This window comes from Oryza glaberrima, chromosome 6, assembly GCF_000147395.1.
Source record: "Oryza glaberrima chromosome 6, OglaRS2, whole genome shotgun sequence".
Classification (NCBI taxonomy): Eukaryota; Viridiplantae; Streptophyta; class Magnoliopsida; order Poales; family Poaceae; genus Oryza; species Oryza glaberrima.
Genome location: NC_068331.1, coordinates 24,359,009 through 24,383,124, shown reverse-complemented (window position 1 = coordinate 24,383,124; position 24,116 = coordinate 24,359,009). Strand labels below are relative to the sequence as shown.

The 24,116-nt window shown below is 42.0% G+C and overlaps 2 protein-coding genes across 3 annotated transcripts; one reads left to right on the top strand and one right to left on the bottom strand.

The window, feature by feature from the left end:
• Positions 1–4,722: 4,722 nt before the first annotated feature.
• Positions 4,723–8,164, bottom strand: LOC127776524 (amino acid transporter AVT6A-like). Of its 2 annotated transcripts, none has more exons than XM_052302930.1 (6): positions 7,923–8,164; positions 6,817–7,253; positions 6,207–6,329; positions 5,893–6,096; positions 5,343–5,808; positions 4,723–5,250 (listed from the first exon to the last, which is right to left on the bottom strand). In XM_052302930.1, exons 2-6 carry the CDS (start codon positions 7,235–7,237, stop codon positions 5,118–5,120), a joined length of 1,347 nt encoding a protein of 448 aa, XP_052158890.1. In that variant the 5' UTR covers positions 7,238–7,253; positions 7,923–8,164; the 3' UTR covers positions 4,723–5,117. The 2 variants fall into 2 exon arrangements, with proteins under 2 accessions (XP_052158890.1, XP_052158889.1); XM_052302929.1 differs by having other exon boundaries at positions 6,207–6,359; positions 7,923–8,157.
• Positions 8,165–16,319: 8,155 nt separating this feature from the next.
• Positions 16,320–17,646, top strand: LOC127775520 (uncharacterized). The gene has a single exon (XM_052301770.1). It carries the CDS (start codon positions 16,391–16,393, stop codon positions 17,405–17,407), a length of 1,017 nt encoding a protein of 338 aa, XP_052157730.1. The 5' UTR covers positions 16,320–16,390; the 3' UTR covers positions 17,408–17,646.
• The last annotated feature ends 6,470 nt before the right edge of the window (positions 17,647–24,116 follow it).

Below are 24,116 nucleotides of genomic sequence, written 5' to 3'. Positions count from 1 at the left end.
TTAATGATGTTGATTAAAAGAGGGATTAAGCTTCAAAAGAAAAAATTACTGTAACTCTTTCCTATCATAAATAAGTGGCATTCTCAGATAAGTGTAGTTAGGATTAGAATATAAAGGTTACAGTTTATAGTTGTGCCACTGACATATGGATCATATCGAAGTGGAATATATATATATATATAGGATATAACCATAAGTTGCACGACGTTAGAGGATTCACTTTCATGTATTGTAGTTAATATGCTTCTAACTTTGACCATTAGAAATTCTCTCTGAATATTTTGATTCAACTTTTCAAAATAATATGGTTAGATTTATCAGCTTCAACATATTGTGACATTGATATATTCTTCATACTAGGTTTTACTACTTAGTAATTATTAAATAAATTATTGGTGATAATGTTGGTTTCCAAAATATCACTTATTTATGACTGGTGGGAGAATGAGCAAACATGAGGATTAGCGAAGGCCTACAAAGCGTGTTACAAAAAATGTATAGAATTCTCATGTAAAATTAATACGAACCACTCCCTCAAACGTTCACAAAAATCCTTTAAAATTCACACGTTCAGAGCAAAACCTCAGGCTATTTGTTTGCTATAGAAAGTTGGTCATTCTAGTTGGATGATTCTCTATTGTGCAATCAACATACACCTTTTGAACTTTGAAGGAAAAAAATGCCCATACATAAGACTTGGGAATTATTTCCAACACCGACAAAAAAAGGAAAACAAATTTGAACTTTGAAGGCGAGTTGTAAAACAAGAGCAAGTTGGGGGCGCCAATCTTGGCGACAGCCATGATAAAGATGCGGAAAGCCAGCATGTGAAGCAACTAAGCTTAGCTTAGCTTAAGCCTAATCTTAGGCTTAGGCTGCGGCCGGTGGGGGCGTTACGCCATTGCTTTCTGAAAAGGACACTGTCCCCTTTGGCTAACTGCAAGCTACTACTACAGCTTAACATCTCTCACTATCAGGTGGGGCCCACCTTTGACAGATGGCTCTGCTGTTCAGTATAGTAGGGTCCCAATTTGGAAGGGTTAAAGAGCTTTTGTTGTTTTTTTTAATTATTGAAGCAGATTATTTGCTTCACATTTAAAGAAAAATTCAAGAAAACTTTATTTGGTTGTATTGTACGGTTATACCCTTTATGTTTTGAGCTACTTGTATTTGTTAAGATTATTTTTAAAATATTAAATTTATCCATATAATTAAGTAAAAAATTTGTAACAACAACCCACTTAATTATCTATTTTAAACTCAGCCTTAAAGCTAAACCAAGTAATTGTTCTTCCCTTGTAAACTCTCAGAACAGGGTGTCATTTTCAGCTAAGATATATAAAGAATTCAGTTAAGAAACAGTCAGGTTTTAAGGAGACTTGTTTACGCTTTAACTGGCAACGAGATCCGGTAACGAGATTCGCATGTTACGTAGGCATCTCATCCTGGAACTGAAAGCGTCGATCTGGAAGCTAATGCAGTAATTAAGCTTTAGGTTTAGGTATAAACAAATGTGTAATGTGAAGCATAAGCCACGGGGATGCATGTTACTGCCACGCGTCTCTCGTTGGAGATATATTCAGGAGCATTTTTAATGGCAAACAACTTCACATCTCAACAACCAGCTCATCACCCAAAGCATCATCCTGCTAGATGAAAGGGTTTACAGGTCTATTAGTTCTTAATGTGATCTTAAAGACAGTGTACACTAACACTACAATATACTCCTACTAAACTTCAATCGGAAGCCTTGATTAGAGCAGTGAAACCTGGCCTAATGTGTGAAGCTAAAGAAACCGGTAAATAACTAAGCATAAAACAAATATCCCGTTTCAACCATCCAGTAAATAATCTAAAAAGAATTTAGGGGCTGTTTGGTTGGTTGCCACACTTTGCCACGCCACACTTTAGTCATGCCACAGTTTTTTTAGGCATGTGTTTGGTTCGCTGCCGCAATTGTGTTATGCCACACTTTCTTAACTTTGGGACCCACATGTCATGCTCTCAAATTTAGAGCTAAGCATGCCACACTTGTGACCAACTATTTCTAAGTCACATTTGTACCACCATGCCATAACTAACCTAAACTTAGTTATGGCAAGGTTAAGCATCAACCAAACATCCCCTTAGACTTCAACTTCTGTTCCTCGGAATGAGGCTTCAAATTCACATGTTAGTGACAGCGCAAACGAGGGATGATTGCACTTGAAAATGTGTACTCCCTTTCAACCCCATCGTTTGGTTGTTTGGTGGAATAAGCCAAACAACATATTTACAAATAAAAAATAATTTGTAAATAAAATATTTATAAACATATTCTAAATGTTCTAAAAACAAAGGCTGAAAAATAAATTACAATGAAAAACCCCTAAAATCAGTTGAAAATTTAAATTTTGGTTGATAAGCCATAAGAAAAAGATAAGGTTCTTTGTTTTATAAAAAATACAATCCTGTTCTAGGTTTATTTTTTTTAAGTACGAAGTGAGTAGTACAGTCCAATTCCAGTTGATCTATTGATGTAAATTTATGGAAGTACAATGATGGTTCTCGTCAACACATAAATGTATAGAGTAATTAGGATCAGTTTACATCTGGTACTACTAGACAGAAATTCCCTATCAGTCAAGGTAACAGTAGTACAGACAAGTTGGAGATGTCACTTGTTTCTCCAAAGTGAATGTAAGGGGTTGTTTAGTTCGCGAAAAGAAAAATTTTTTGAATGTCATATCAGATGTTTGACCGAATGTCGGAAGGGTTTTTTGGACACGAATAAAAAAACTAATTTCATAACTCACCTGGAAACCGCGAGACGAATCTTTTGAGCCTAATTAACCCGTCATCAGCACATGTGGGTTACTGTAGCACATATGGCTAATCATGGACTAATTAGACTCAAAAGATTCGTCTCGTGATTTCCTTCCTAACTGTGCAATTAGTTTTTTCATTTATCTATATTTAATTCTTCATGCATATATCCAAAGATTCGATATAATGTTTTTAGGAAAAAATTTTGGGAACTAAACAGGGCCTAAGTTACTTCTTTAACTTAAGTAGGAGTACACCTCAACTGGCAGCAACACTGCTAAGCAGTGACCCACTTTCTCAAGAGGCAATAATTGTGTCTTAATCCATGAAACGAAAGGATACATGGGCAAAAATCTTGTCCCGGTAAACAAGCCTTGTTTGTTTAGATAAAAAAAATTAGCCAAAAACATCACATCAAATGTTTGGACACATTTATGGAGTATTAAATGTGAGGAAAAAAAACCAATTGCACAGTTTGCATGTAAATTGCGAGACGAATCTTTTGAGCCTAATTACGTCATGATTTGACAATGTGATGCTACAGTAAACATTTGCTAATGACGGATTAATTAGGCTTAATGAATTCGTCAAGCAGTTTACAGGCGGAATCTGTAATTTGTTTTGTTATTAGTCTATGTTTAATACTTCAAATGTTCGTCCATATACTTCAAAAACTTTACACCCAAAGAACTAAACACACTTATAATTGATTACTGTCTTGCTGAATGCAGATGAGTGTATCATTCGGTTGAATCATCTGCATCTGCATGTCCAATTAAGCAGAAACTGCCTATTACCACATTCAGTGCACTGATACTAGTCTGTTCAGTGAGGTCCCATTTCTAATCTGTCAACTGTTCTGTACAGTACTTCTTTTTTACTAAGTTTGCTTCTTATGAAGGACACAGCTCATACTAACTACAGAATGATTTAGGTCCAAGCTTTTGCCAAACTATATAGAAGTTACATCTGCTTCACCCGGTTGTTAATCTGCATTCAGATGTTAGTTGTGAGTTATGGTAGAATCAACTTACTAAATGCCTTACACAGTCACATTCTAATTGCTCAAACACCCTAAAGTTTTTCTTTTACTTTCTGACAAGACCTTCAACATTGACAAGGTGGGCAACTGGGAGCATAATTGTTTTTCCAAGTGACGTAATGAAAACAAGATGATTGTTTTGGCCAACTAAGTGTTTTCCAATTCTCAGCTAGCTTGCAAATCAGAGTAAATTATTGTTCAACAAAATATCATTTGGGGCCCTCTATGAATTGATCTCTGAATGATTCCTGACCAACATCTAAACTTGTGGCTCTAAACCCTCCATCTGCAATCTGTCTATCATAATCATACATAAATTAATTGCCTTCATGTCAAGAATTTCCTCTGATTCAAACTCATCAATCATATATTATAGTGTCAACATAAGAATGCAATTTTGCTAGTGCCAGAAGTACTTTGCCAGTGACTGAAAAGATAAGCCTATCACAACTAGGAGGATTCTGTCATTGTGCCCAATTGGCTGGATGTGATACCAAGTATCCTAACAAGAGAATATTAGCGAAAAATACGTCAGACAAACTTCAATATTCCTTTCAAGGGTCCCTCATATTTGGTAGTGCTCTTATGCATAATTTGCTCTGTTGATTGCTTGGAGCCTTGACCTTTCAAGATGCAAAGAGTATCAGCTGAGCTTGGTACCTCCTGTTCACCAGAAGGCAAATAAGTAGTGTTATGGATCTTTCTTTCTGAACTCTATGTGCAATTCTAAGATTGGCCCAGGGTAGACACTCTGATGCAGTGTGATGAAAATTTAGCATTGTACTTTTCAACATCATTGGAAACCAGAGTTTTTCAAAAGTAAATTAAATTCTCATATTGCCTTAATTCAAACATGCAGAGACTTGACACACAAGTGAAAGTCCGAAAGATGGCAACAACAGCCATTCCAATTTTAAATCGACACTGAGTCCAGGTTCACATAGACATTTAACTCATCTGAAGTATTTTTGAAACTGTACATTATTGTAAACCAGGCATTTTAAAGCCATACATTGCTTGTGGATACAAGAACACTAACAATACAGATATCGCGAGCAGCTCAATTCGAATTTGAGCCGGTTCGCACAGAAGCCACACAGATTCAACCATCCAATTCATTCGAGTGACTGGAACCTCGACCGCTGACCAAGAAATCTTCGTTCGCTGGATTCCAGGAAATAATTTCCCTTCACAGCATCTGTGTCTCATAACATGAAGCCACGCTTCCTTCATCACTGATATTTGATGACATTCCTTTGGAGTCTGACATTCATGCCTCCTCTTCCTTACGGAAGATATTCATTGCATCGCTGTATAAAGCAACAGAATTGGAGAGGACAGCAAGCACGATCATGGTTACAGCCAAGATCTTGTCACGCTTGGATGCGATTCCATAAGGATCCCTAGAAAAAAGAAAGCCAAAATGTTATATGTCAATATGAAAATGCATGAACACAGAGGGAATATATAACACATCGAGACATAATTTAGTTACCTAAGTATAACCATGGCAGGGAAGATGAAACCAATCAGGACAGCAGCAGTTGCACCAGTAAACTGGAATGCATCCCAAATGCTCGGTATGAAAATGGCAGCAAGATAAATTACTGTGAGGAGTGAGATAGTGATTATGGCAAATCTCTTGTTGTCACGAGAAATGTGCCTTGATGTGGGGAAGAGCAGTCCATCCAAGTTGAGCCTAAGGGCAAAGAAGACTATGGGAAAGACAAGCATAACGTGAGCAGCATAGCTCACTCGCACTATATCATCAAAGACGTAACTAAATGGAATCCCAAGATTTGCATCGAAGTTAGCGAGAACATCATCTAGGGTACCCTCGCCGAAGAGGAGATATGCAAAGAAACTTGTAGCAATGTAAACACTGGAGCAGAGGAACAGGGATGTTCGCACAATAGGTTTAATTTGTGTTCTGTCTTCAAGCTCATTGTCAATGCTGTGAACTGTGAATCATGAGAGCGTGCATTTAGACATCAGATTATTGAACACTTGAAAAAAAAAAAGGTCTGAGCACTGAGAATGCATACCATTGTAATGGCAGATGTAGGCAGTGACAAGAACAGGGACAGCTGTGAAGAGCTTCCAGATGGAACTAAGACCATCTAGTTCTGGAAAAAGTTTGGGCATCGCTACAGTTCCATTGAAGAGTTTGATGATAGCAATTCCAGCAGTAATGACGACAAAAACCACAGCAAGAGCAACCGATAGGGCAGAGGTGTATCTCAATGAATCTACAAGGCATGACAATTGACAAAATCTATAAGTAACATCATGCTGCCAATAACATCAAATACAATGAAGGATATTTTTTCTTTACCAATATGAAAGCACTAAGACGTACCCAGACGCTTAAAGCTCACCAATGGAGCAAACACGAAAAGAGTCGTCGCAAGAAGAACAATGGCACGTGAATTCCAGAGATGAGCTCCAAACCAGCCCTCAAGTATACCACGATGGTGAACACCTGTTGATGATGTTCCAGATAATACATCACCTATTTTACAAATTTAAGAATTAATATCGACTTCAGTTCGGGAAAAACAAAGTTATCTGTCAAGACAGGTGTTGATTAGGAGGAATTATCCTATGACTCCACATAGCTTAGAATGGATAGGTCATTGTTTCTTTTCAGAGAAGCAAAGATTCCAGTTGGTAGTAAAAAACTGATCAAACTAGCTGACAGTGATGACAAATTGTATTGTTTTTGCTTGAGAATGAAGTGCTAAGAAATCCAAGCCTAACAGCTAGCTCTAAACCTCTAAATAAAAAATCACCAAAATAATGGGGTTTTTTTCACAACAAAATGTTTGGCCCTAAGTTAACTACACTAGAATAAAAGATGTTCTACCCAATCTCTAGATTATTTGCACAAAGTCCAGCTCAGCAATTTTTGGTTGCACATCTAAAAAAGTCAAATGTTCAAATGTAACAGCAGAGCATAGAAGGGATACCAATGATAATCATGTAAACAATCATCACGCCAATGTTGTTTATGACGACAGAGGCCTGCAGTGCAATTCTTCCCCACTGTCCGTAAGCCTCACCCATTAGCCAACCATAAGATGTAATCTTGCCCTGGTGGCTGCACCTGACAAGCATGTCAATTGATGCCTCTGTGAGCAACGCCACAACGATGATCATCAGAATCCCTGGGATGATGCCCAACATCTTGATACTGGCTGGCAAGGCCATAATTCCAGCCCCAACAATAGTGGTCGATAAATTGAAAACCGCCCCGGAAAATGAAGCTCCATTGAACTCATGAAACCCCTCCTCCTCCACCTTGACCGGCAGAAGTGGTGTTGTCTCATCTCGTGTTTCCTTTTGTACAATCTGCTGGCTCCCATTCGGCGATTCGCTGCTGATCCCCATTATGTCTTTCACTCTCCTGGATAGCAAGGATTCAGTCAGATTTTTATCTGGAAAACCAAGTATGCTTATTATCATGCATCTAACTTTCTTTGAATCAGACAGTTTTAACTTGGTTTCCATTTCTTATGCTGTTCAGCTTTAATATTCCCCAAAATGAATGTATCACATTTTTAATTAATGCAAGTATGGACTTATGGAGAGAAGAAATTTCTGATACTAGGTACTCCCTTGAAGCAAGAAGTTCATTCTCTCTTCTACCAAAAGACTTCAAGAATTTAGAAACGCAACTCTCTAAGTCAAAACATAAAGTAAATAAAATTATATCCAGAATATGAGACAAAACGCACAAAGAAACGAGCTGCAAGATCATGTTAGACCAACTAAAGCTCAGCCCAAAAAATCCAACCTTTCCACCACAATTCACAACCACGGGCATAAGCCTACGAGGCTACGACACGGTTGTACGAATGATACTTCAAGTCCATCCTAATCAGCATACATATCCAAAATTTATCCCCAAAATCACTGCGACCCACGAACCAGCTACTCAGAACCAGTCTTCTCCTAGAATTGATCAGGAATCCCACCACCGACACAAAGCCCCCCAAGAAAAGCAACGATCTTCCCAATCCAAGCAAGAATCCTCACCAAGAACTCAAAACTGAAGCAAAAGAAAAGGGGATACCTGATAACTTCGGAGGCTCAGTCCCCTCCCGGATCTGAAACCAGCAAGAGCAGGCAGAACCAGACAAATCGCCAAGAAATCTGTGGAGGGCGGCCTCGCCGCAGCCCGGCTGCGGCCCCGCTCGTTTTATAGCCAGGGGAGACGAAGAGCAATCAATCAACCAGCTTGGATCCAAAACCACTCGCTTTCACAAGCTACAGTACTTCTCCTTGCCCCTACCTCCACACTGTGATTTCCGTCGACATCAACGGCAAGAGAGGGAACAAAAAAAAATATTTCCGAATCGAGAACGCGCGATCCCTCCCCTCCCGTCGCTGTCTTTGCTGTCGTCGGAATCTTGTGGGGGACGCAGGGCAGCGAGAGGTGGTGTCCGATGATTGATTGATGGGGTCTTGCTTGCTCTGGTCCTGTTGCTGCTTTCTTGCCGTCTTGATGTTCCTCTCTCTTGGCTGTTTTTCCTCGCTTGCTGCTTCGATCGATGGCGGCGCCTAACCGCGCCCGCCGTGACAAATGTAAAAACGGGGGAGCATTTAACTATTTGCAAACGTGACAATCAAAAATTTACCACGGTCTATAACAACACGTGACCCTTACATGTGTATATATGGTTTCATTTATAGATCCTTAATTATCGCTTATAAGATTGACAAATAGTTAAATATCTCGTAGAATGGTAAGGTCTAAAAGCTCACGCTCACATAAAAATAGCGAGGTCTAACAGTTGCATCATCCGTTCCAAAAACAATCGAACTTCTGAAGATAAATTTGGATATATAGATTCATCCTAGAGATTGGTTCTTTTTAAGAACTAACCCCTCATAAAAAAAAAGCCCAATCTTGGTGAGAATGGGACATCACTACAACAATGAATCTAGACAACCCACTGTCCAAATTCGTTGTCATAGATAGTGTGATATCTCATCCTCATTAAGGTTGGGATTTTTAAAACGGAGAGAGTAAGCTAATATAAGCCGTAGTTGAATATACAAATGAAGCCTTAGATACTTATTTTAGCACACAAGCACAAGTAGAAAAAATTTTTCACCATGTACTTCCTTCATTTTATATTATAAGACTTTCTAGTATTTTCCACATTCATATAGATGTTAATGAATCTAGACATATATGTGTATAGATTTATTAACATTTAGATGAATGTGGACAAGAAAGTATTATAATATGAAGCGGATGGAGTACGTCCCATTTGTTGTCAAGCTAACTTAAAAAAAATGGGGATGTTATTTTTTTTTCTTCCAAAATTACCACTACAAAAATTGGCAAGGTAATAAAATAAAATATTACCAAATTTTGTCTTCACTGTGTTTGGTAACAAACCAAATACAACCTACATTTCTTAACCATACCAAATATTAATACCAAAATTTGACAGGTAGCAGGATGGTCGTAAAATGAGTTGGTCAACCAAACAACCAGCAGCAGCAGTAGCAGGATGGTCGTAAAAAGTAACACATCTCACCGAAGTCTTTACCCACGGTGAACCACTATTTGGGGCTTATTGACTTTGCTACCATTTTCAAACTTACCAAGTTTTAGTATTGCCAAATTTTGGTAAGGTTGCCAAAATTTGGCAAGATTTCATACGTACTCACTAAAATTTGGCAACAAAATAAACGTAGCCAAAATTTTGGTAACTTTACCAAAAAATGGTATGGTTGAAAATGTAATCAAAGTGAACAGACCCTTGGATGCGTATGATATTAAAATGGCGGACAATTGTCATCTATCGAAAAAGTTAAACTATTTCATAACCAATTTTCTTTGATTAAAAATCAACAATCGACCAAAAACATAAAACAATAATGATTTTTAAAAAAGGGGGCAATTGCTTATTTGACCCTGTTTTGAACTGTAAGTGCCAATTTGGCCCTAGTTTTTGAACTTTGCTTATTTGACCCTCCTTTTTGAGTACGAAGGTCCGGTCTGACCCTATTCCGTTTGGATGAGGTGACGGTGTTAATTTTGTGGTAAATAATGCATTTTGCCCTTGCTTATTTGACCCTATTTTATCTTGTTTGCTTGCTTGTTTGACCCTATTCTTGTTATACCGTGTATATATTCAAGAATGTTGAAATATTTGTAATAATTTTTGCTCAAGAACAGATTTGGCATTAATTTGACAAATTTGAATCATTTTGTTAAATTTGACAGAATTTTGTGAAAATAAATTAAATAAAATGTGTCACAATTATGACAGATTTGCCATAAATTTGAAAATTTTGATTCATTTTGACAGATTTGACTAAAAAGTTGTCAAAATTTTGACAAAATGAATTAAACAAAATTTTGGCAGCATAACTTCTCATTTTGTGGATTCCAAAGTGCATTCAATATAGCATAAACATATAGCCAAATCCAACAAGTTCATATCCAAGCATGTGACAACATACATCAGTTCAACATGCACATTACTAGGTCCAATATAAGGCCAACAAAAGCACAGCACCAAGGCCCACAAAAGTGCACCATTAGGTCCAAAACAACATCACACAAAATGCAGTAAATAGTAGGCACATATTACATGATCCAATCAACAGCCTAACAAAGCAGCTAGCCTACCTCTAACTCTTCCCCTACCTCTGCCACCTCCAGTAGCACCATCACCACCACCACCTCTAGCTCTTCCCCTACCCCTGCCACCTCCACCCCCACCTCCACCTCCACCTCCAGCACCACCTCCACCACCACCACCACCACCACCACCGCCACCACTTGAACTTGCCCTCCCTCTGGCTCTTCCCCTTCCCCTTTCCCTTCCCCTGCCACTTGCACGTCCACCTCGTGCGTTCATGGTACCTTCCCCATCCCCTTCTCCTTCACATCCACCTGCGCTTGCACTGCATATGGGAGCATAAGAAAGTTAGTTTGAGCAAAAGTTATAGATGAACTGAAGTGAGGAAAAATTCACTTACTTAGATGCATGTGCATCACTGCTACTCTCTTGAGTGGCTTTTTTCCTCTTTTGACTAGCTGTAAGGCCTCCTTGGCAATACTTAGCTGTATGGCCCAATTCATGACACTCTGAGCATTTTCTTTTTTTCCTTGGGGCAACCTCATCAGAAGCCTTCATCCTAGAGACCCTTGGTCTCCCTGGTTTCCTCCTCAATTTGGGCTTCTTGATTTTGTAGCCTACATCAACCAATGGCCACAGATGCTTGGATGTCATAGGGTTGAATAACCCTGCATATGCTTTCCTGAACCTCTAAACGGAGAAGCATTCATCCACAAAATCACCCATATGTACTTGTTTGCTAAGTTTTGCAATGAAAGCTAAAGTATGGCTACATGGCTTTCCACTTATTTGCCAAGCCCTACAACTACAAGTTCTCTCATTCAAGTTTACTGCATGTGTAATGGTGGATACAGTTACCTCAACGGTGCCATCTCCACATCTAAGAACTTCATGGTCCTTGATAGCCTTGCTCTGAGCATTAAGATCTTTGGTAATGGCTGGGATTATCTTGCCCTCCATATTTCTAGCAATCTTGGCTCTCAAGTCAAACTTTGCAACAATCATATGTCTTATTTTCTCATGCATATCCACAATTTGCAAGTCCTTAGTTTTTGACACCCAACTGTTGAATGATTCAGAAAGATTATTATTGATGTAGTCTACCTTACAGAGATCAGAAAATTTGCTCCTACTCCAAACATATGGATGATTCTCATCCAACCATTGTATTGCATCAGGACACTTCTCCTTTATCTTGTCCATGTGGTATTCATACCTCTGAAGTGTGCAGCTCTTGGCAGCTCCCCATATGTTCTGAGAAAACAATGTGCCATGATACTTCTTCTTCATGTTCTTCCACAAGTGCCTCATGCATTCTCGGTGTTCCACTCCTGGATAGACACCATCTACAGCTCCCTCTATCCCTTTGCTTGTTACAACAAAATGACAAGGCATGAGATACAAGTGTACATCGCAGTCATGAACAAAAGAATGCAAAACGGAAATCACTTGTTAATATACCTGCATCGGTGCTGATGACCAATCCTGTAGGAGTACCTATGGCTTGCTTCAAGTTCTGAATAAACCATGTCCAACTCTTCTTAGACTCGGTTTCAATCACCCCATAGGCCACTGGAAATAGCCAATTGTGGCCATCGACTGCAACAGCAGCTGCCAACTGACCTCTTGACCTTCCTATTAAGTGAGTTGAATCCATTGCAATGTAAGGATGACATCCTTGCAGGAAACCATCAATGCATGGTTTAAGAGCTACAAAGAATCTCCTGAAACAAACATCCCCATTATGCTCTTCAGTGTCCAACTCAACAACACTACCAGGGATTGCCTTCAGAAGTGCCTCTTTGTAAGTAGGCAATAGATCATAGCTCTCATCCCACTTCCCATATATCATGTCCATAACCTTCTCCTTGGCCCTAAAAACCCTGAAATATGGGACATCCATCTTATACTTCTTATTGACCTTCTCTTGCAACTCCTTTGGTCCCAATGTGGGTTTCTCCTTTAACCAGTCCACCACCCTATCAGCTATCCATCCCTTAGAAGCCATTGTATCACCACACTTATTGACTGAAAAACAAATGTGGTCTGGCCCATTAAGCTTAACCTGCATCAAACAATCAATGGACTTGTTAAAATTCACATGAAGGCACACATGTTAAAATTCATGATTGAAAGCATGGAAAAAAATCAGTTCACTACATACCTTGCATCCATCATATTTGGACTTGCTGGTGGATGCAAAAAAAACGTCCACTTGCAACCCTCCTTTGCTCGCCTACACTTTGCCTTAAACCTATCCTTGTTTTTTTTAACAGTTTGGAAAGCATAATCATTCAAGATTGCATGGTGGGTTACTGCTGATTTGCATTCATCAACATCACGAAATAGCACATCTACATCAATGCATGGATCATCAACATCATATGAAAAATCATGAATATCATCACAATCATCATCATCATCAACAATTTCATCATCATGTTCGTAGCTGTTATCGGAGTCAGAGAATTCAGAATCATAGCAATCAGAATCAGATGATGCAGCCAAGTCAGTGTCATATCTACTATCACTTAGTGCCACCAATGATTCAGTCTCGGAATATGAGCCCTCCTCATCAACTCCGACTGTCTCATCACTGACCCTTTTCCTTGTGGCTCTTTTGGTATGCTTAGACTTTGAAATAGGTGGCTCTACCACTTTAGCTGTGGGTGGGGTTAGATCAGCAGGAGGACACAAAGAAATATGTGGAGCACTTTCAATTTGCAGCTGCACACTATTTCTGAAATTTGGATGGACCCTTCTTTTTGTGGGAGAGCATTGCAATGGGCCTTTAAATTCATCAACATCGGCTTCAATATTGGCTACTTCATGAGCTATGTTCAGCGATAACCACTCATGCAATTGCTCATCACTACTAATCTCAACCCATGCATCATCACAAACACGCCAGAAAGTAATGTATTGTTTAGAACCCCACACAATTTTAGAGCCGATGAAATCAACTAACTGCAGCAATTTGAAGCTAGCTATGTCCACATCTGTTGTAAAATGCCTACTTGTGAAATAGGTCTTTGGCCCCCCATCTGGCAAACTGAAATGTGACCTTACTCTAACATCAAGAATCAAATTACATGGAACAGGCCTACAAATAGGAGCAACACAAGATAAAGAACAACTTTCAGTAAAATTTTTAGGTGCTTGTAGGAATGGAGACAACATACAACATATAAACCTAGGTTAGATTAGCAATGGAGACACCAAGTTCAATTAGAGTAAGACACAACATCTAAACCCTAAATTAGCACTGGACACAACATCTATACCCTAAATTTGCATGGTATTGCATCTGTTCCAATAACCTAGCAGGGTCACAACCACAAGCATGCACAGGGTCACAGGATCACAACCACAGGGTCACTGGAAGAGAATAGAGAGAAAATACCTTTGTATGGTAGGAATCCCTTGCATGGTTGAGGGAGCGTCGATGTCGGCTACCTCCGAGCTGGTAGGAATCTCTTCCATGGTTGAGGGAGCGTCGATGTCGGCTACCTCCGAGTGCTGGCCCTCCCACCGTCACCGCGTGTAGCACTCGCCGCCGCCCCGCGTCCCACAGCTCGCTGTCGCCGCCCCCACAGCAAGCCGTCGCCGCCCCACCACAGCAAGCCGTCGCCGCGCCCCACAGCTTGCCGTAGATCGGCGCCGGCCCGCTCCACATCAAACCGCCGCCGCCGCCGCCCCACAGCTCGCCGCCGCCACCCCCACAGCTCGCCGCCGCCGCCCCCACAACGCGCCGCCCCCGCCCCCTCAGATCGGCGCCGCCCCGCACCCCATCAAACCGCAGCCGCCGCCGCCCTCCACCTCCACGAGCGGGCGCCGGCGGGGCTGTACATCATGCCGCCGCCGCCTCCTCAGCTCGCCGCCGCCTCCCTGCACAGATCGGCGCCGCCGCGCCCCTCAGATCGGCGCCGACCCGGACCGGACGCGCCGCCGCCGCCGCCCTCCACCACAACGAGCGGGCGCTGACTCGGACCGGACGCGCCGCCGCCCCCTCAGCTCGCCGCCGCCGCCACCCCCTCAGCCACCGTCGCCGCATGCGTACTCGCCGCCGCCACCGCACACACGAGTGAGAGAGAGGTGAGACCGTGAGGAATGCACGAGTGAGAGAGAGAGAGAGAGTAGAATAGGGTTTGGGATTTGGAGGGTATTTTCGCCATTAGGAACTCTGGAAAGATTTTCTTTTTTTTTTTAAATTGAACCCTAACGGAGTCAGTGAAAGAGGGTTAGACGGAAGTTTCGTACTCAAAAAGAAGGGTCAAATAAGCAAAGTTCAAAATGTAGGGCCAAATCGGCAATTACAATTTAAAATGGGGTCAAATAAACAATTGCCCAAAAAAAACGCCATACTACAACAAACATGTGTTCACATATTCAAAACAATGGAATCATCTCCACTGTTGTTTTCAACTGGTTTTACCGTTTCCAATTGTGAGTTGGACAGTTCGTTATGGATCTGCATAGTCAGAAAATCTCGTTAGTGAAATGGCAACGCGCAATCAATAACTACCCTGCTTAGGTATGAGCTTCCAAGTCCCGAATCCTTTTGTCTCAAGTCTGCCTTGGTAATGTGACCAAGATCCAAATTCGAATTGGTTCCTGGTCTTGTTTGGACATAGAATCGAGTCCTTGTGAATGGGCAATTGGATTTGGATAGAATGGCACATTCTTTTATTTTAGATAGAAGAAAAGTTTCTTTTATCTAAAATAAAAGAATTTTGCTGCTTCATTAGTTACATATCCTGTTCATGAAAGAACTCCAGAAGGTGAAGATCCAGCAGTAGGTGGTAGCCATTCTTATTGAGAAAGATAAAGAAAGCCACCCTTTAAAGAGTGCGTAATAGCTCACTGATCGAGCGCCCTTGCGCTGAAGATGAACGGGTTCGATTCCACCTCAGAACGAAAGAAAATGCAAGTGAAAGAGAATTGTAGGACAAGAGCTGATGGATGATAGAACAAAAGAGCCATTCAAGTTGTTTGGATGCACATACTTTTTTCAATCCTCTCTGATTGACTTCATCAGAAGATTCCTATGGTCTGGTTTACCTTAATTACAATTCCCAGTCAATTCAGTTGATACAAATCAGGATCTAGCGCGGGCCAGTTTGGAATTTCTACCACCATTTCCACCCGTTGAACGTTCAAAAAAAAAAGAGGTAACTACAGCCTACAAGTATATTGCAAAATCCTTCTACTTTTGCACTTGACGAAAATTTGATCAACTCCTTGTGAAAATTAGACTTTATTTCAAGTAGGTATGGTAATGGCCAGATCGGGCATGGATGGAGAGCAGGAACACACCTGAAAACACTAGTGAATAGAAACCAATACCTATACCCATATTCAATTCATACCAGGCGGGCATGGGTAACCTAGTAGGTTGAGCAACATATGAATAATAATCAACGGTCTTCAACATAGCAAAGGAAATTTTACAACAGTGGGAGAGGTGGAGACTATGATCGGGGAATTGACTGTCTTTCTCTCTATAGGGTTTCAGCTGACTATAAATATCCACCTAACATATATATCAGGAGTATTTTACAAAACCCAGGGCCAGGTAGGACATAGGTTACCCATGAACGAAATACAAAACCTGGCTAAGCCCGCTAGGGTCTCGGCCTCTCGGGTCGGACATACCCATGAACAAAAGATTTAATCCACAGTACCGGGCATGGCGCCCACCCACAGGGCCACAGGGCCGGGCCAGAAAGCAGAATCGTCCCACCAACAAGAGACTACGTAAGCGGTGCACCGAAGGCGTATTTCCGGGCGACGTCGAAGGCGGAAAGACGTCAGCGCGGGCGGCGTGAAGAGGGTAGACCAAGTGGGCGCAGGCCGCAAGTCGACTGACCCCGCCGGGCCCAACCTAACCAAACTCGAGACGGGGACGCCACGCCTCCCTCCCACGCGGTCGCGACCCATGGAGGAGGAGATCGCCGCCGACGACCTCTTCCTCGACGCCGCCGCCGACCACCACCCCGCCGGCTTCTCCTCCTCGTCCTCCTCCTACTTCGCCTCCTTCTCCGAGGTGGTCGAGGAGGAGGACGAGGAGCGCCACCCCCACCACCACCACCGCCTCCTCGACGACGACGCGGCGGGGTTCGACCACGACGAAACCCTAGCCGCCCCCGCGCCCGCCCCGGGCTCCCCGTTCTCCTTCGCCTCCGACCCCGACCCCGACCCCGACATCGACCTCGAGCTCCGCCTCTCCTCCCGCTCCCCTCCCTTCTGGGACTGCCTCGAGGACGACCTCGCCGACGAGGAGATGGTCGGGGGCGGATTCGAGTGGGAGGAGATCGCCGACGCCGCTGTCCCTGCCCCCGGAGCCGTCGCTGCTGGTGGTGGTGGTGGTGGTGGTGCAGGAGGAGATGGGGGCCTTGTTGGGGACGGCGACGTGTTCGGGTTCCTCGACGAGAGGGAGATCCTCGGCGCGATGGAGGGGCTCGACAGCGGCGACGACGAATCGGGGTTCTCCGACGAGCCGTTCGACTTCGGCGACGAGGGGGACGACATAGGGGACATCTTCCGGAGCGTGGGGTGGGAGGTGCTCCCGGTGCCGCTGGACGAGGACGACTTCGAGGTGCTGCCGGGGCACGTCGCGGACGCCGCGGCGGGAGGGGCGCCCCCCGCGGCGCGCGCGGCGGTGGAGCGGCTCCAGGTGGTGGCGGTCGGCGGCGGCGGGGAGGAGGCGGCGGCGGCGTCGCGGGGTTGCGCCGTGTGCAAGGACGGGATTGCACAGGGGGAGCTCGCCACGCAGCTGCCGTGCGCGCACTTGTACCACGGGGCGTGCATCGAGCCGTGGCTCGCCATCCGGAACTCGTGCCCGGTGTGCCGTTACGAGCTGCCCACCGATGACCCCGAGTACGAGAAGCGGCGGGTGAAGCGGCGTTCTTCTGGTGACTCCGTGGCGCAATTGGGTACTCCTATGCAAATTTGAGCTAGGATTGCTTGGTGATATGTGTTGGTTGCAATTCCGTGGAATTGAGAAACTTCACTCTCTAACTGCTCATTGGGATGCTTCGAGAGTGTCATACCTCTTTGATCTCAAAACTTTTTAGTGCGTAGCTGTCATGATTGGTAATTGAACGGTAAGAACAATTGCTAGAATTTAGAACTGCTGTAAATACGTTGTGCTGCTCCAATAATACAGAAAATTGTTTCAATGTTTCCCCAGAATTGTTAGCTTTTTTTTTAACTTACTGCATGAGTAACAGCCATCATAATTTGATAAACCAAACTGGAAAGTAGTCTTCCTTCTGTACCAGAATACTCAACCAAGTGTTGCTTATTTGCGTTAATTAAAAAAAACAATTCGGAAGTGATTTTAGGTTCTTAAGTTTCCTCTTCATTAGGCTTAGGCTGCTATAGTGCTATTTATGATAAATACCATTTATAAGAAGTTACCCTCTCTGTCCATTTTAAGCTAAGAATCTGGATAACTATCTGTCCAGATTCGTAGCCAAAAGTTGCTATATTTTGGGACAAAAGTAGTATCTACTTGTTATTGTGAATACCGTGGTTTTGAGATTATCACACAACAGTGTAGCATTTTAGGTTCCTCAAAGCATGCCATTGCTAGTAAGCAGTAGCTAATAGATGACCGTGTTGCATGGTCCTCCAAAAATGGTAAACTTCATTGTTTTGTTTTATCTTATATATGGTCAGTACTAACTACTCACAAATAAGCCATACGGTCCATAAACACATGGGAAGCAAAGTACAGCTCATATCCATTTGCAGGGAACATGCTGGCAAAACAGGTGTTTATTAGCTAGCATGCAGGATGAAGAATACTATAATTTGCTTATTGGAAACGTGGAAAAATGGTATAAATGCCATAGTTTCGGTTGTCTCGCTATTAATGTTCATTGAGTTAAAGATTATTCCATATTGTATTTGCTTATATATTAGTGTCCCCTTCAGTAGACTGCATAGTATGTCTTACAAACATTCATAACCATTTATTTGCCGATACTTCTGCGTATTCACGCAGGGCAGGTCTAGGAAAACAAGACACTGGAGTCACTATTTACTAATGTCACTTATGGTGCGTTTGGTTTGAGGGCGAGGTTGGATAGGACGGGATGATACATGGTTCTGTTGCTGGGGTGATCTGCGTTGAGTGTTTAGTTGGGTGGATGGGAAAACACAGAAAAATGTTACTCACTCCATGCTTGTTTTATTTGCATTGTTTCAATGTTTGGCACAGAATTGTTAGCCTTTTCTTGTTTTCGCTTACTGCATGAGTAAAAGCCATCGTAATTTAAGAAACTACACTGAATTATTGTCTTCTTCTGTACTAGAATACTCAACCCAGTGGTGCTTATTTGTGTTAATTAAAAAACAATTAGGAAGTGATTATAGATGCTAAAGTTTTCTGTAGGTTGCTATTTATGACCAACACCATTTATAAGCAGTTATTTACTTGTGACTATAAATACTGTGGTTTTGAGATTATCACACAACAGTATAGCTTTTTATTTTTCTTCATACATTCAGTGTTCATTAGCATGTGTTTCTTCATACATTCAAAAATGTTAATAATTTGGAACCATGCCATTATAATTTTGCAAAGTTTGAGATATGCCGTCGGTATCTCAATGACATGTAGGACCCACAGGAGTCAATGACATGTGGGTCAGGATGGCATATCTCAAATTTTGCAAAATTATAATGGCATGTTTCCAATTTTCCCCAATGAATATGTGTTCATTAGTATGCGGGATGAAGTTCACTGTAGCTTGCTTATTGAAAACTTGGAACATTAGCATAGATGCCATAGTTTCCATTTCTAGTCACAGTTAATGTTCATTAAGCAAAATATTCTCCCATCTTTTATTTGCTAATATGTTACCCCTTCGGCAGACTGCATAGTATTGCTTAGAAACTTTCATAACCGTTTATGTGCCATAATTCGACATATTCACATACAACAGATCTAGGAGAACAAGCCACTGTAGTCACCATTTAGTAACAACACTTAACTCATACATATAGTTGTGGACATGGATTTGGGCCGAAGGTAGTTGGAGTCACAGGGACCCCCTTGGAACTGTGGAATGTGGATCTAACCTGCATATGTTATAGCACACTTGAGCTAGTGTATCATGGTGCGGTCCGTGGGTATATAATTAAAGAAAACAGATTTGTCAGGCCATGGAGAACTTATCTGCAAAATCTGGTTATTGATGATTGTTTCTAAAATTCTGTACGTGCTCACATCCTTTCCTTGGCCTTGTTTTGAAATTCTGTTTGAGCTAGATCTGAAGCTGTATCCTATTTTGCTGGTGATATTGCACAAGATGAGTGAAGTTTCTGGCACAAGCTCATTTTGCATCGCTGTTTCAGAAATACTCCTTTTTTTTTTTTTGCATACCTTTGATCAGATTCGCATATATTGAAACTTTGTCCTGCTATTTTTCAGTGTATGTCAAGATTTCAACCATTTACTGTTACTCACTCCATATAATTTCTCTCACTGTAGTAGCAATACGTCAGGGGTGTGAGCAACAGCAGTAGGCAGTGGTTCATGTCTGACAGACTGGCAGTAGCCAGTGATTTTTTTACTCAATGATCAGCTTAAATCTCTTGTTTTTAATGTCTCACAGAATGGTTTCCTTCCTTGAGTGCTCCAGTCAGCAAGGATTATATTTGGGATACTCTTGTAGAAATTTGCTAGCGTGTATCTTGCATTCTTGCTGTTTAGAACTAGGAGAACAGATGAATCCTGATGGCTGAACAGGAGAAGATGATACAACACCTGTTTGACACAGGTTTTACTGTGCCTGTTGACTTGACTCTAGATGAGGCTGCTCCTACCTACCTGTTCTGTTGTTCCAGGCCTCTCATTTTTGCCTTTTACACAGACATGAAGATGATCTCTGTGGTCAGAATTGCAGAGAAAGAGAGCTTAACAGAAGGTGGTGATCTTATTTTCCTGGTTGAGAAGAACAGGAATGTGGTATGCTGCTATCATCTTCATAGACTAATATGATAGTAGAAAAGAAGGTGGTGATTTTATTTTTGAGAAAGACAAAAAAAAAAAGAAAAATAAAAGAAGAGGTGGCCATAACTGATAAAGAAGCATCTATATACATTTATCCTTGTTGGGCCTTCAGTTCAATTGCAGCTCATGGGCTCGTGGTTGTCTTGCAAAAGCCCAAACTCCAAAGGCCCTGTGATAATTTGCTGGTCGCCGGTGTTGGTGGTGCTCGGGGACTCGCCGCCGGTGACACTGGATCACTCACTGATGCAGCTGCTGCTGCCTTCATTTCTGGCAATCCAATACAAGTAGTTAGCTCAAGTCTTTCACAAGTAACAACCCTGAATCATCAACCACTGTTCGACCAATTTGCTGGATATTTGAGGTATTTGGAACATTTTCTGTTAAATTTCTATCATTGTTTTTTTTTGGAATTTCAATTATGATCCGATGATTTTTTTTCCTAGCTTCATAGAAATTAGTGGACGACCAAATAACAATCCTAATTAATCTCGATTAAGGCACAGTAGCTATGCACAATAAATCAATCACTTCCTCCTAATTTAATCATCTAATGCTAAACACAGATACTGGTTTTAATCTTAATCCATTGGCGCCAAAATTGCCTCCGCGCCGCAGCCTCCTCCCGCTTCCTCCTCCGCCTCGCCGTCGCCGCCGCCGCCGCCGCGGAGGGGCAGCCTCTCCCGGAGCGCGCGTGCCTCCTCGGCGAGCCGCGCGTTCTCCCGCGCCATCTGCGCGTGCCTCGCCGCCGCGCGGTTCAGCTCCACGGCGAGCCGGTGGTTGGCGGCGCGGAGCTCGGCGACGTGCGACGACAGCTCGTCCAGCTGCCGCCGCCGCCGCACCCGCGACCGCCGCGCCGACTCGCGGTTCGACGCCAGCCGCCTCTCCTTCCTCTCGTCGCGCCTCGTCCCCTTCCCGCTCGCCGCCCCTCCATCGCCGCCGCCGTCGTAGCTGCTCCCGCCGTCGCCGCCGTCGCCGCCGCCGCCGCCCAAGAACCGATCGCCATGGACACCGACCAATCCAGGCTGCGGTGAGGAGGAGGAGGAGGAGAAGAAGAAGCTCGCCGCCAAGTCCACCGCGCCGAACGATTGGTATGCCATGGCTGCGATGTCTTGTTGCATGATTTGATTGGATGCCACACCGCTGCTACAATTTTTTTTTTTTGGCAATGTGGAGGAGATGATTAGCAAGAACTAGCTAAGCTCTTTATATAAAACTGGAGGGAAAAAGATTGAGACGAGTTTAATTAGCTCCTTTAAACAGCAGAAAAAGGAGGAGCCCTAAAAGCTGAAGCCACTGGCCCGGTTATGCTGTAAGCAAACTTGCCTTTTGCAGCTCATTGCGTCTGCATCCTATCGAGATTATCCTGTTGATTCTGGGGATTTGCCACTGTCCTCTTGGTTTTAGTTTTGTATATATATGCACATGTCATCATCACCAGGGAGAACTTATATATGTCGCCTGTTTCATTTTCAGAAATGTTCTTGTCTTGTGGAGAATTCTTCTGTCAGGAAGTAACAACACTTTCTTGTTTTGTTCAGGGGAATTTCAAATCTGTAAGCATGGGTTGGACCGTGTAGAAACCATGGAAGCAAAGTCTGAAAATGCATTTGCTTGTGGAAGTTGATTTGAAACTTTGTCAAGATCTCACCTCATCTTGCTGGATTTTTACAGGTATCAGCATAGCAGACTGAGCACAGAGAATTGTGTATTAGGTCATTTGGCTAAACCTTTTCGGTTCGTTTCAAAAAAAAAAAAAAACCTTTTCGGTTGTTGTGGCAATTGGCAAAGTAATGGCAGTGCTTTTTAGGCCTTTTTGTGTCAAGATATGACAGCTATATGCATAGATTGTATAGTGGCGCCACAAAGGATTATAAGCACAAGGGCAAATGCCACTAGTAGCCCAACTGTTTGGTCCACTTTGAGGTTTTCAGGTACTGTTTGGTCAATCCCTATATAAGAGGTCTTTGTTTGATTTGATGTCTTTTGTTCAGATTCACAAAGAACTAGTTCTTCCTACAAACTCAATGCAATTATGCAAATGCCGTGAGTGGTGATATTTCTGAATACCCTGACATCACCATGCATCTTCAGATGGATACATGATAGATGCAATACTGCATTAGTCTGAACATTGGTTTCTTTCAATATTGTGTGCCATTCTCTGGATTATGGCAAAAAAATTATCTTCGATTTCAGACATGAGAAACAGTTCAATGGCCATCAGGATTCAAATCCTATCGACTGACTCAGGTGCGCACCTCCTTCTTCAGTGAATGCATAATAAGATATTAGCTTCTGTCCAATTTGTTTTATATATAAATAGAACTCTGGACATGACATGACCTCTTATGCATAATAAGATATTATATCTAGGTCTTTAGGTCTACTACATAGGATTAATTTTGATACTATATAACAAGTTTTTATTTGCTTACCTACCAATGCCATTAGCAGCAATAATTGTTCCAATTTGGTTTATGCTAGTACTTCTAGGAGACACTCAAGGCAGTTGTAGTGTCCAAAGCAGAAAGTAATTGAGTGATGAAGAAGTTTAGGACAGTTTAGACATGTTTAAAGCGGAACATACCAATCAGATGGCAATAATTGCTTATGGTGACTCTTGTTGACCATCAACTTTTTGGAAACATGCAACATGCATGCATATTTCTTAGGCAAACTTTGCTTAATTTGCTGCCGTATGAAACAAATGGCTCTTGCTTTTGTGCTTTCTGGTAGAAATGCTTCTTAGCACCAGATGTTCATGAGATGTGCTAAATTGCTCTACGCATCAATCACAATGAAAGCAACACTTACCCAAGTAAAACTTAATTTCTTGTGATCCTGAATTCCTGGTTTAGTTTTCTATTAGTTGGGCACAAGATCATAACTGCAGTATTGTATTTAAGATTCAACACAGGTTCAATTTGTCACACCCTGTAATTTGGCATCTACAATCTGAAAATGAATGGCTAATCAAAAGGCTCTGAGGACACAAATGGCTAATTTCTTCCATCTAGTTGAGAAACCTTTCAATTATACAAATGGAAAAGATATGGATGTGATTTGTGGGCTGAAAACCCTTTATCATCAACAATTGTTAGTGCCTTCAACTTTCAATGCACCCATGTTTTCTTGTTACGTTTGCAAGATCAAAACAATGTTGGAAACGTCATCTCGCCAGGTAAAGCAATGAATGACGACAATTAAGAAGATTTTTGCTCCTGAAGACTACTAATGATGGATATTAAGGGTATAATAACCTATCCAGGATTGTGATGTGCAATCCCCTTGTAGCATACCTGATAAGTGTGGTGAGTTAAAGCAGTCCATTTACAAAAAGAAAAAGGAAGGCCATATCTAGCAAAAAAAATAGACTGCATACGTATAGTGGTTTGTGAAAAAGTTCAAGATGCATACAAGCCGCAGTTTTCTTCAGATAGTGTGGCATCTTCTTACTTCAAGGAAAAAAACATTATGCTAGTTTGGAAATAACTTCAAATTTGTCCCTGTGATGGAAATTAAACCATTGGTAAGTAGTCTAGCAATATCAAACTTAAGGTGTGTATTGCATATGAATTAGGAAAAACCATGTCAAACCAACTGAAACCAAGGAAAATCCACCATACTAACATACTTAAAT

Coding starts and splice junctions, on each gene's coding strand:
- LOC127776524 (XM_052302929.1), bottom strand. CDS start 7,237: ATGGGGATCAGCAGCGAATCGCCGAATGGGAGCCAGCAGATTGTACAA. Junction 6,097..6,206: donor GGTGAGCTTTAAGCGTCTGG/GTACGTCTTAGT, acceptor CATGCCTTGTAG/ATTCATTGAGATACACCTCT. Junction 5,251..5,342: donor CCTGCCATGGTTATACTTAG/GTAACTAAATTA, acceptor TCTTTTTTCTAG/GGATCCTTATGGAATCGCAT.
- LOC127775520 (XM_052301770.1), top strand. CDS start 16,391: ATGGAGGAGGAGATCGCCGCCGACGACCTCTTCCTCGACGCCGCCGCC.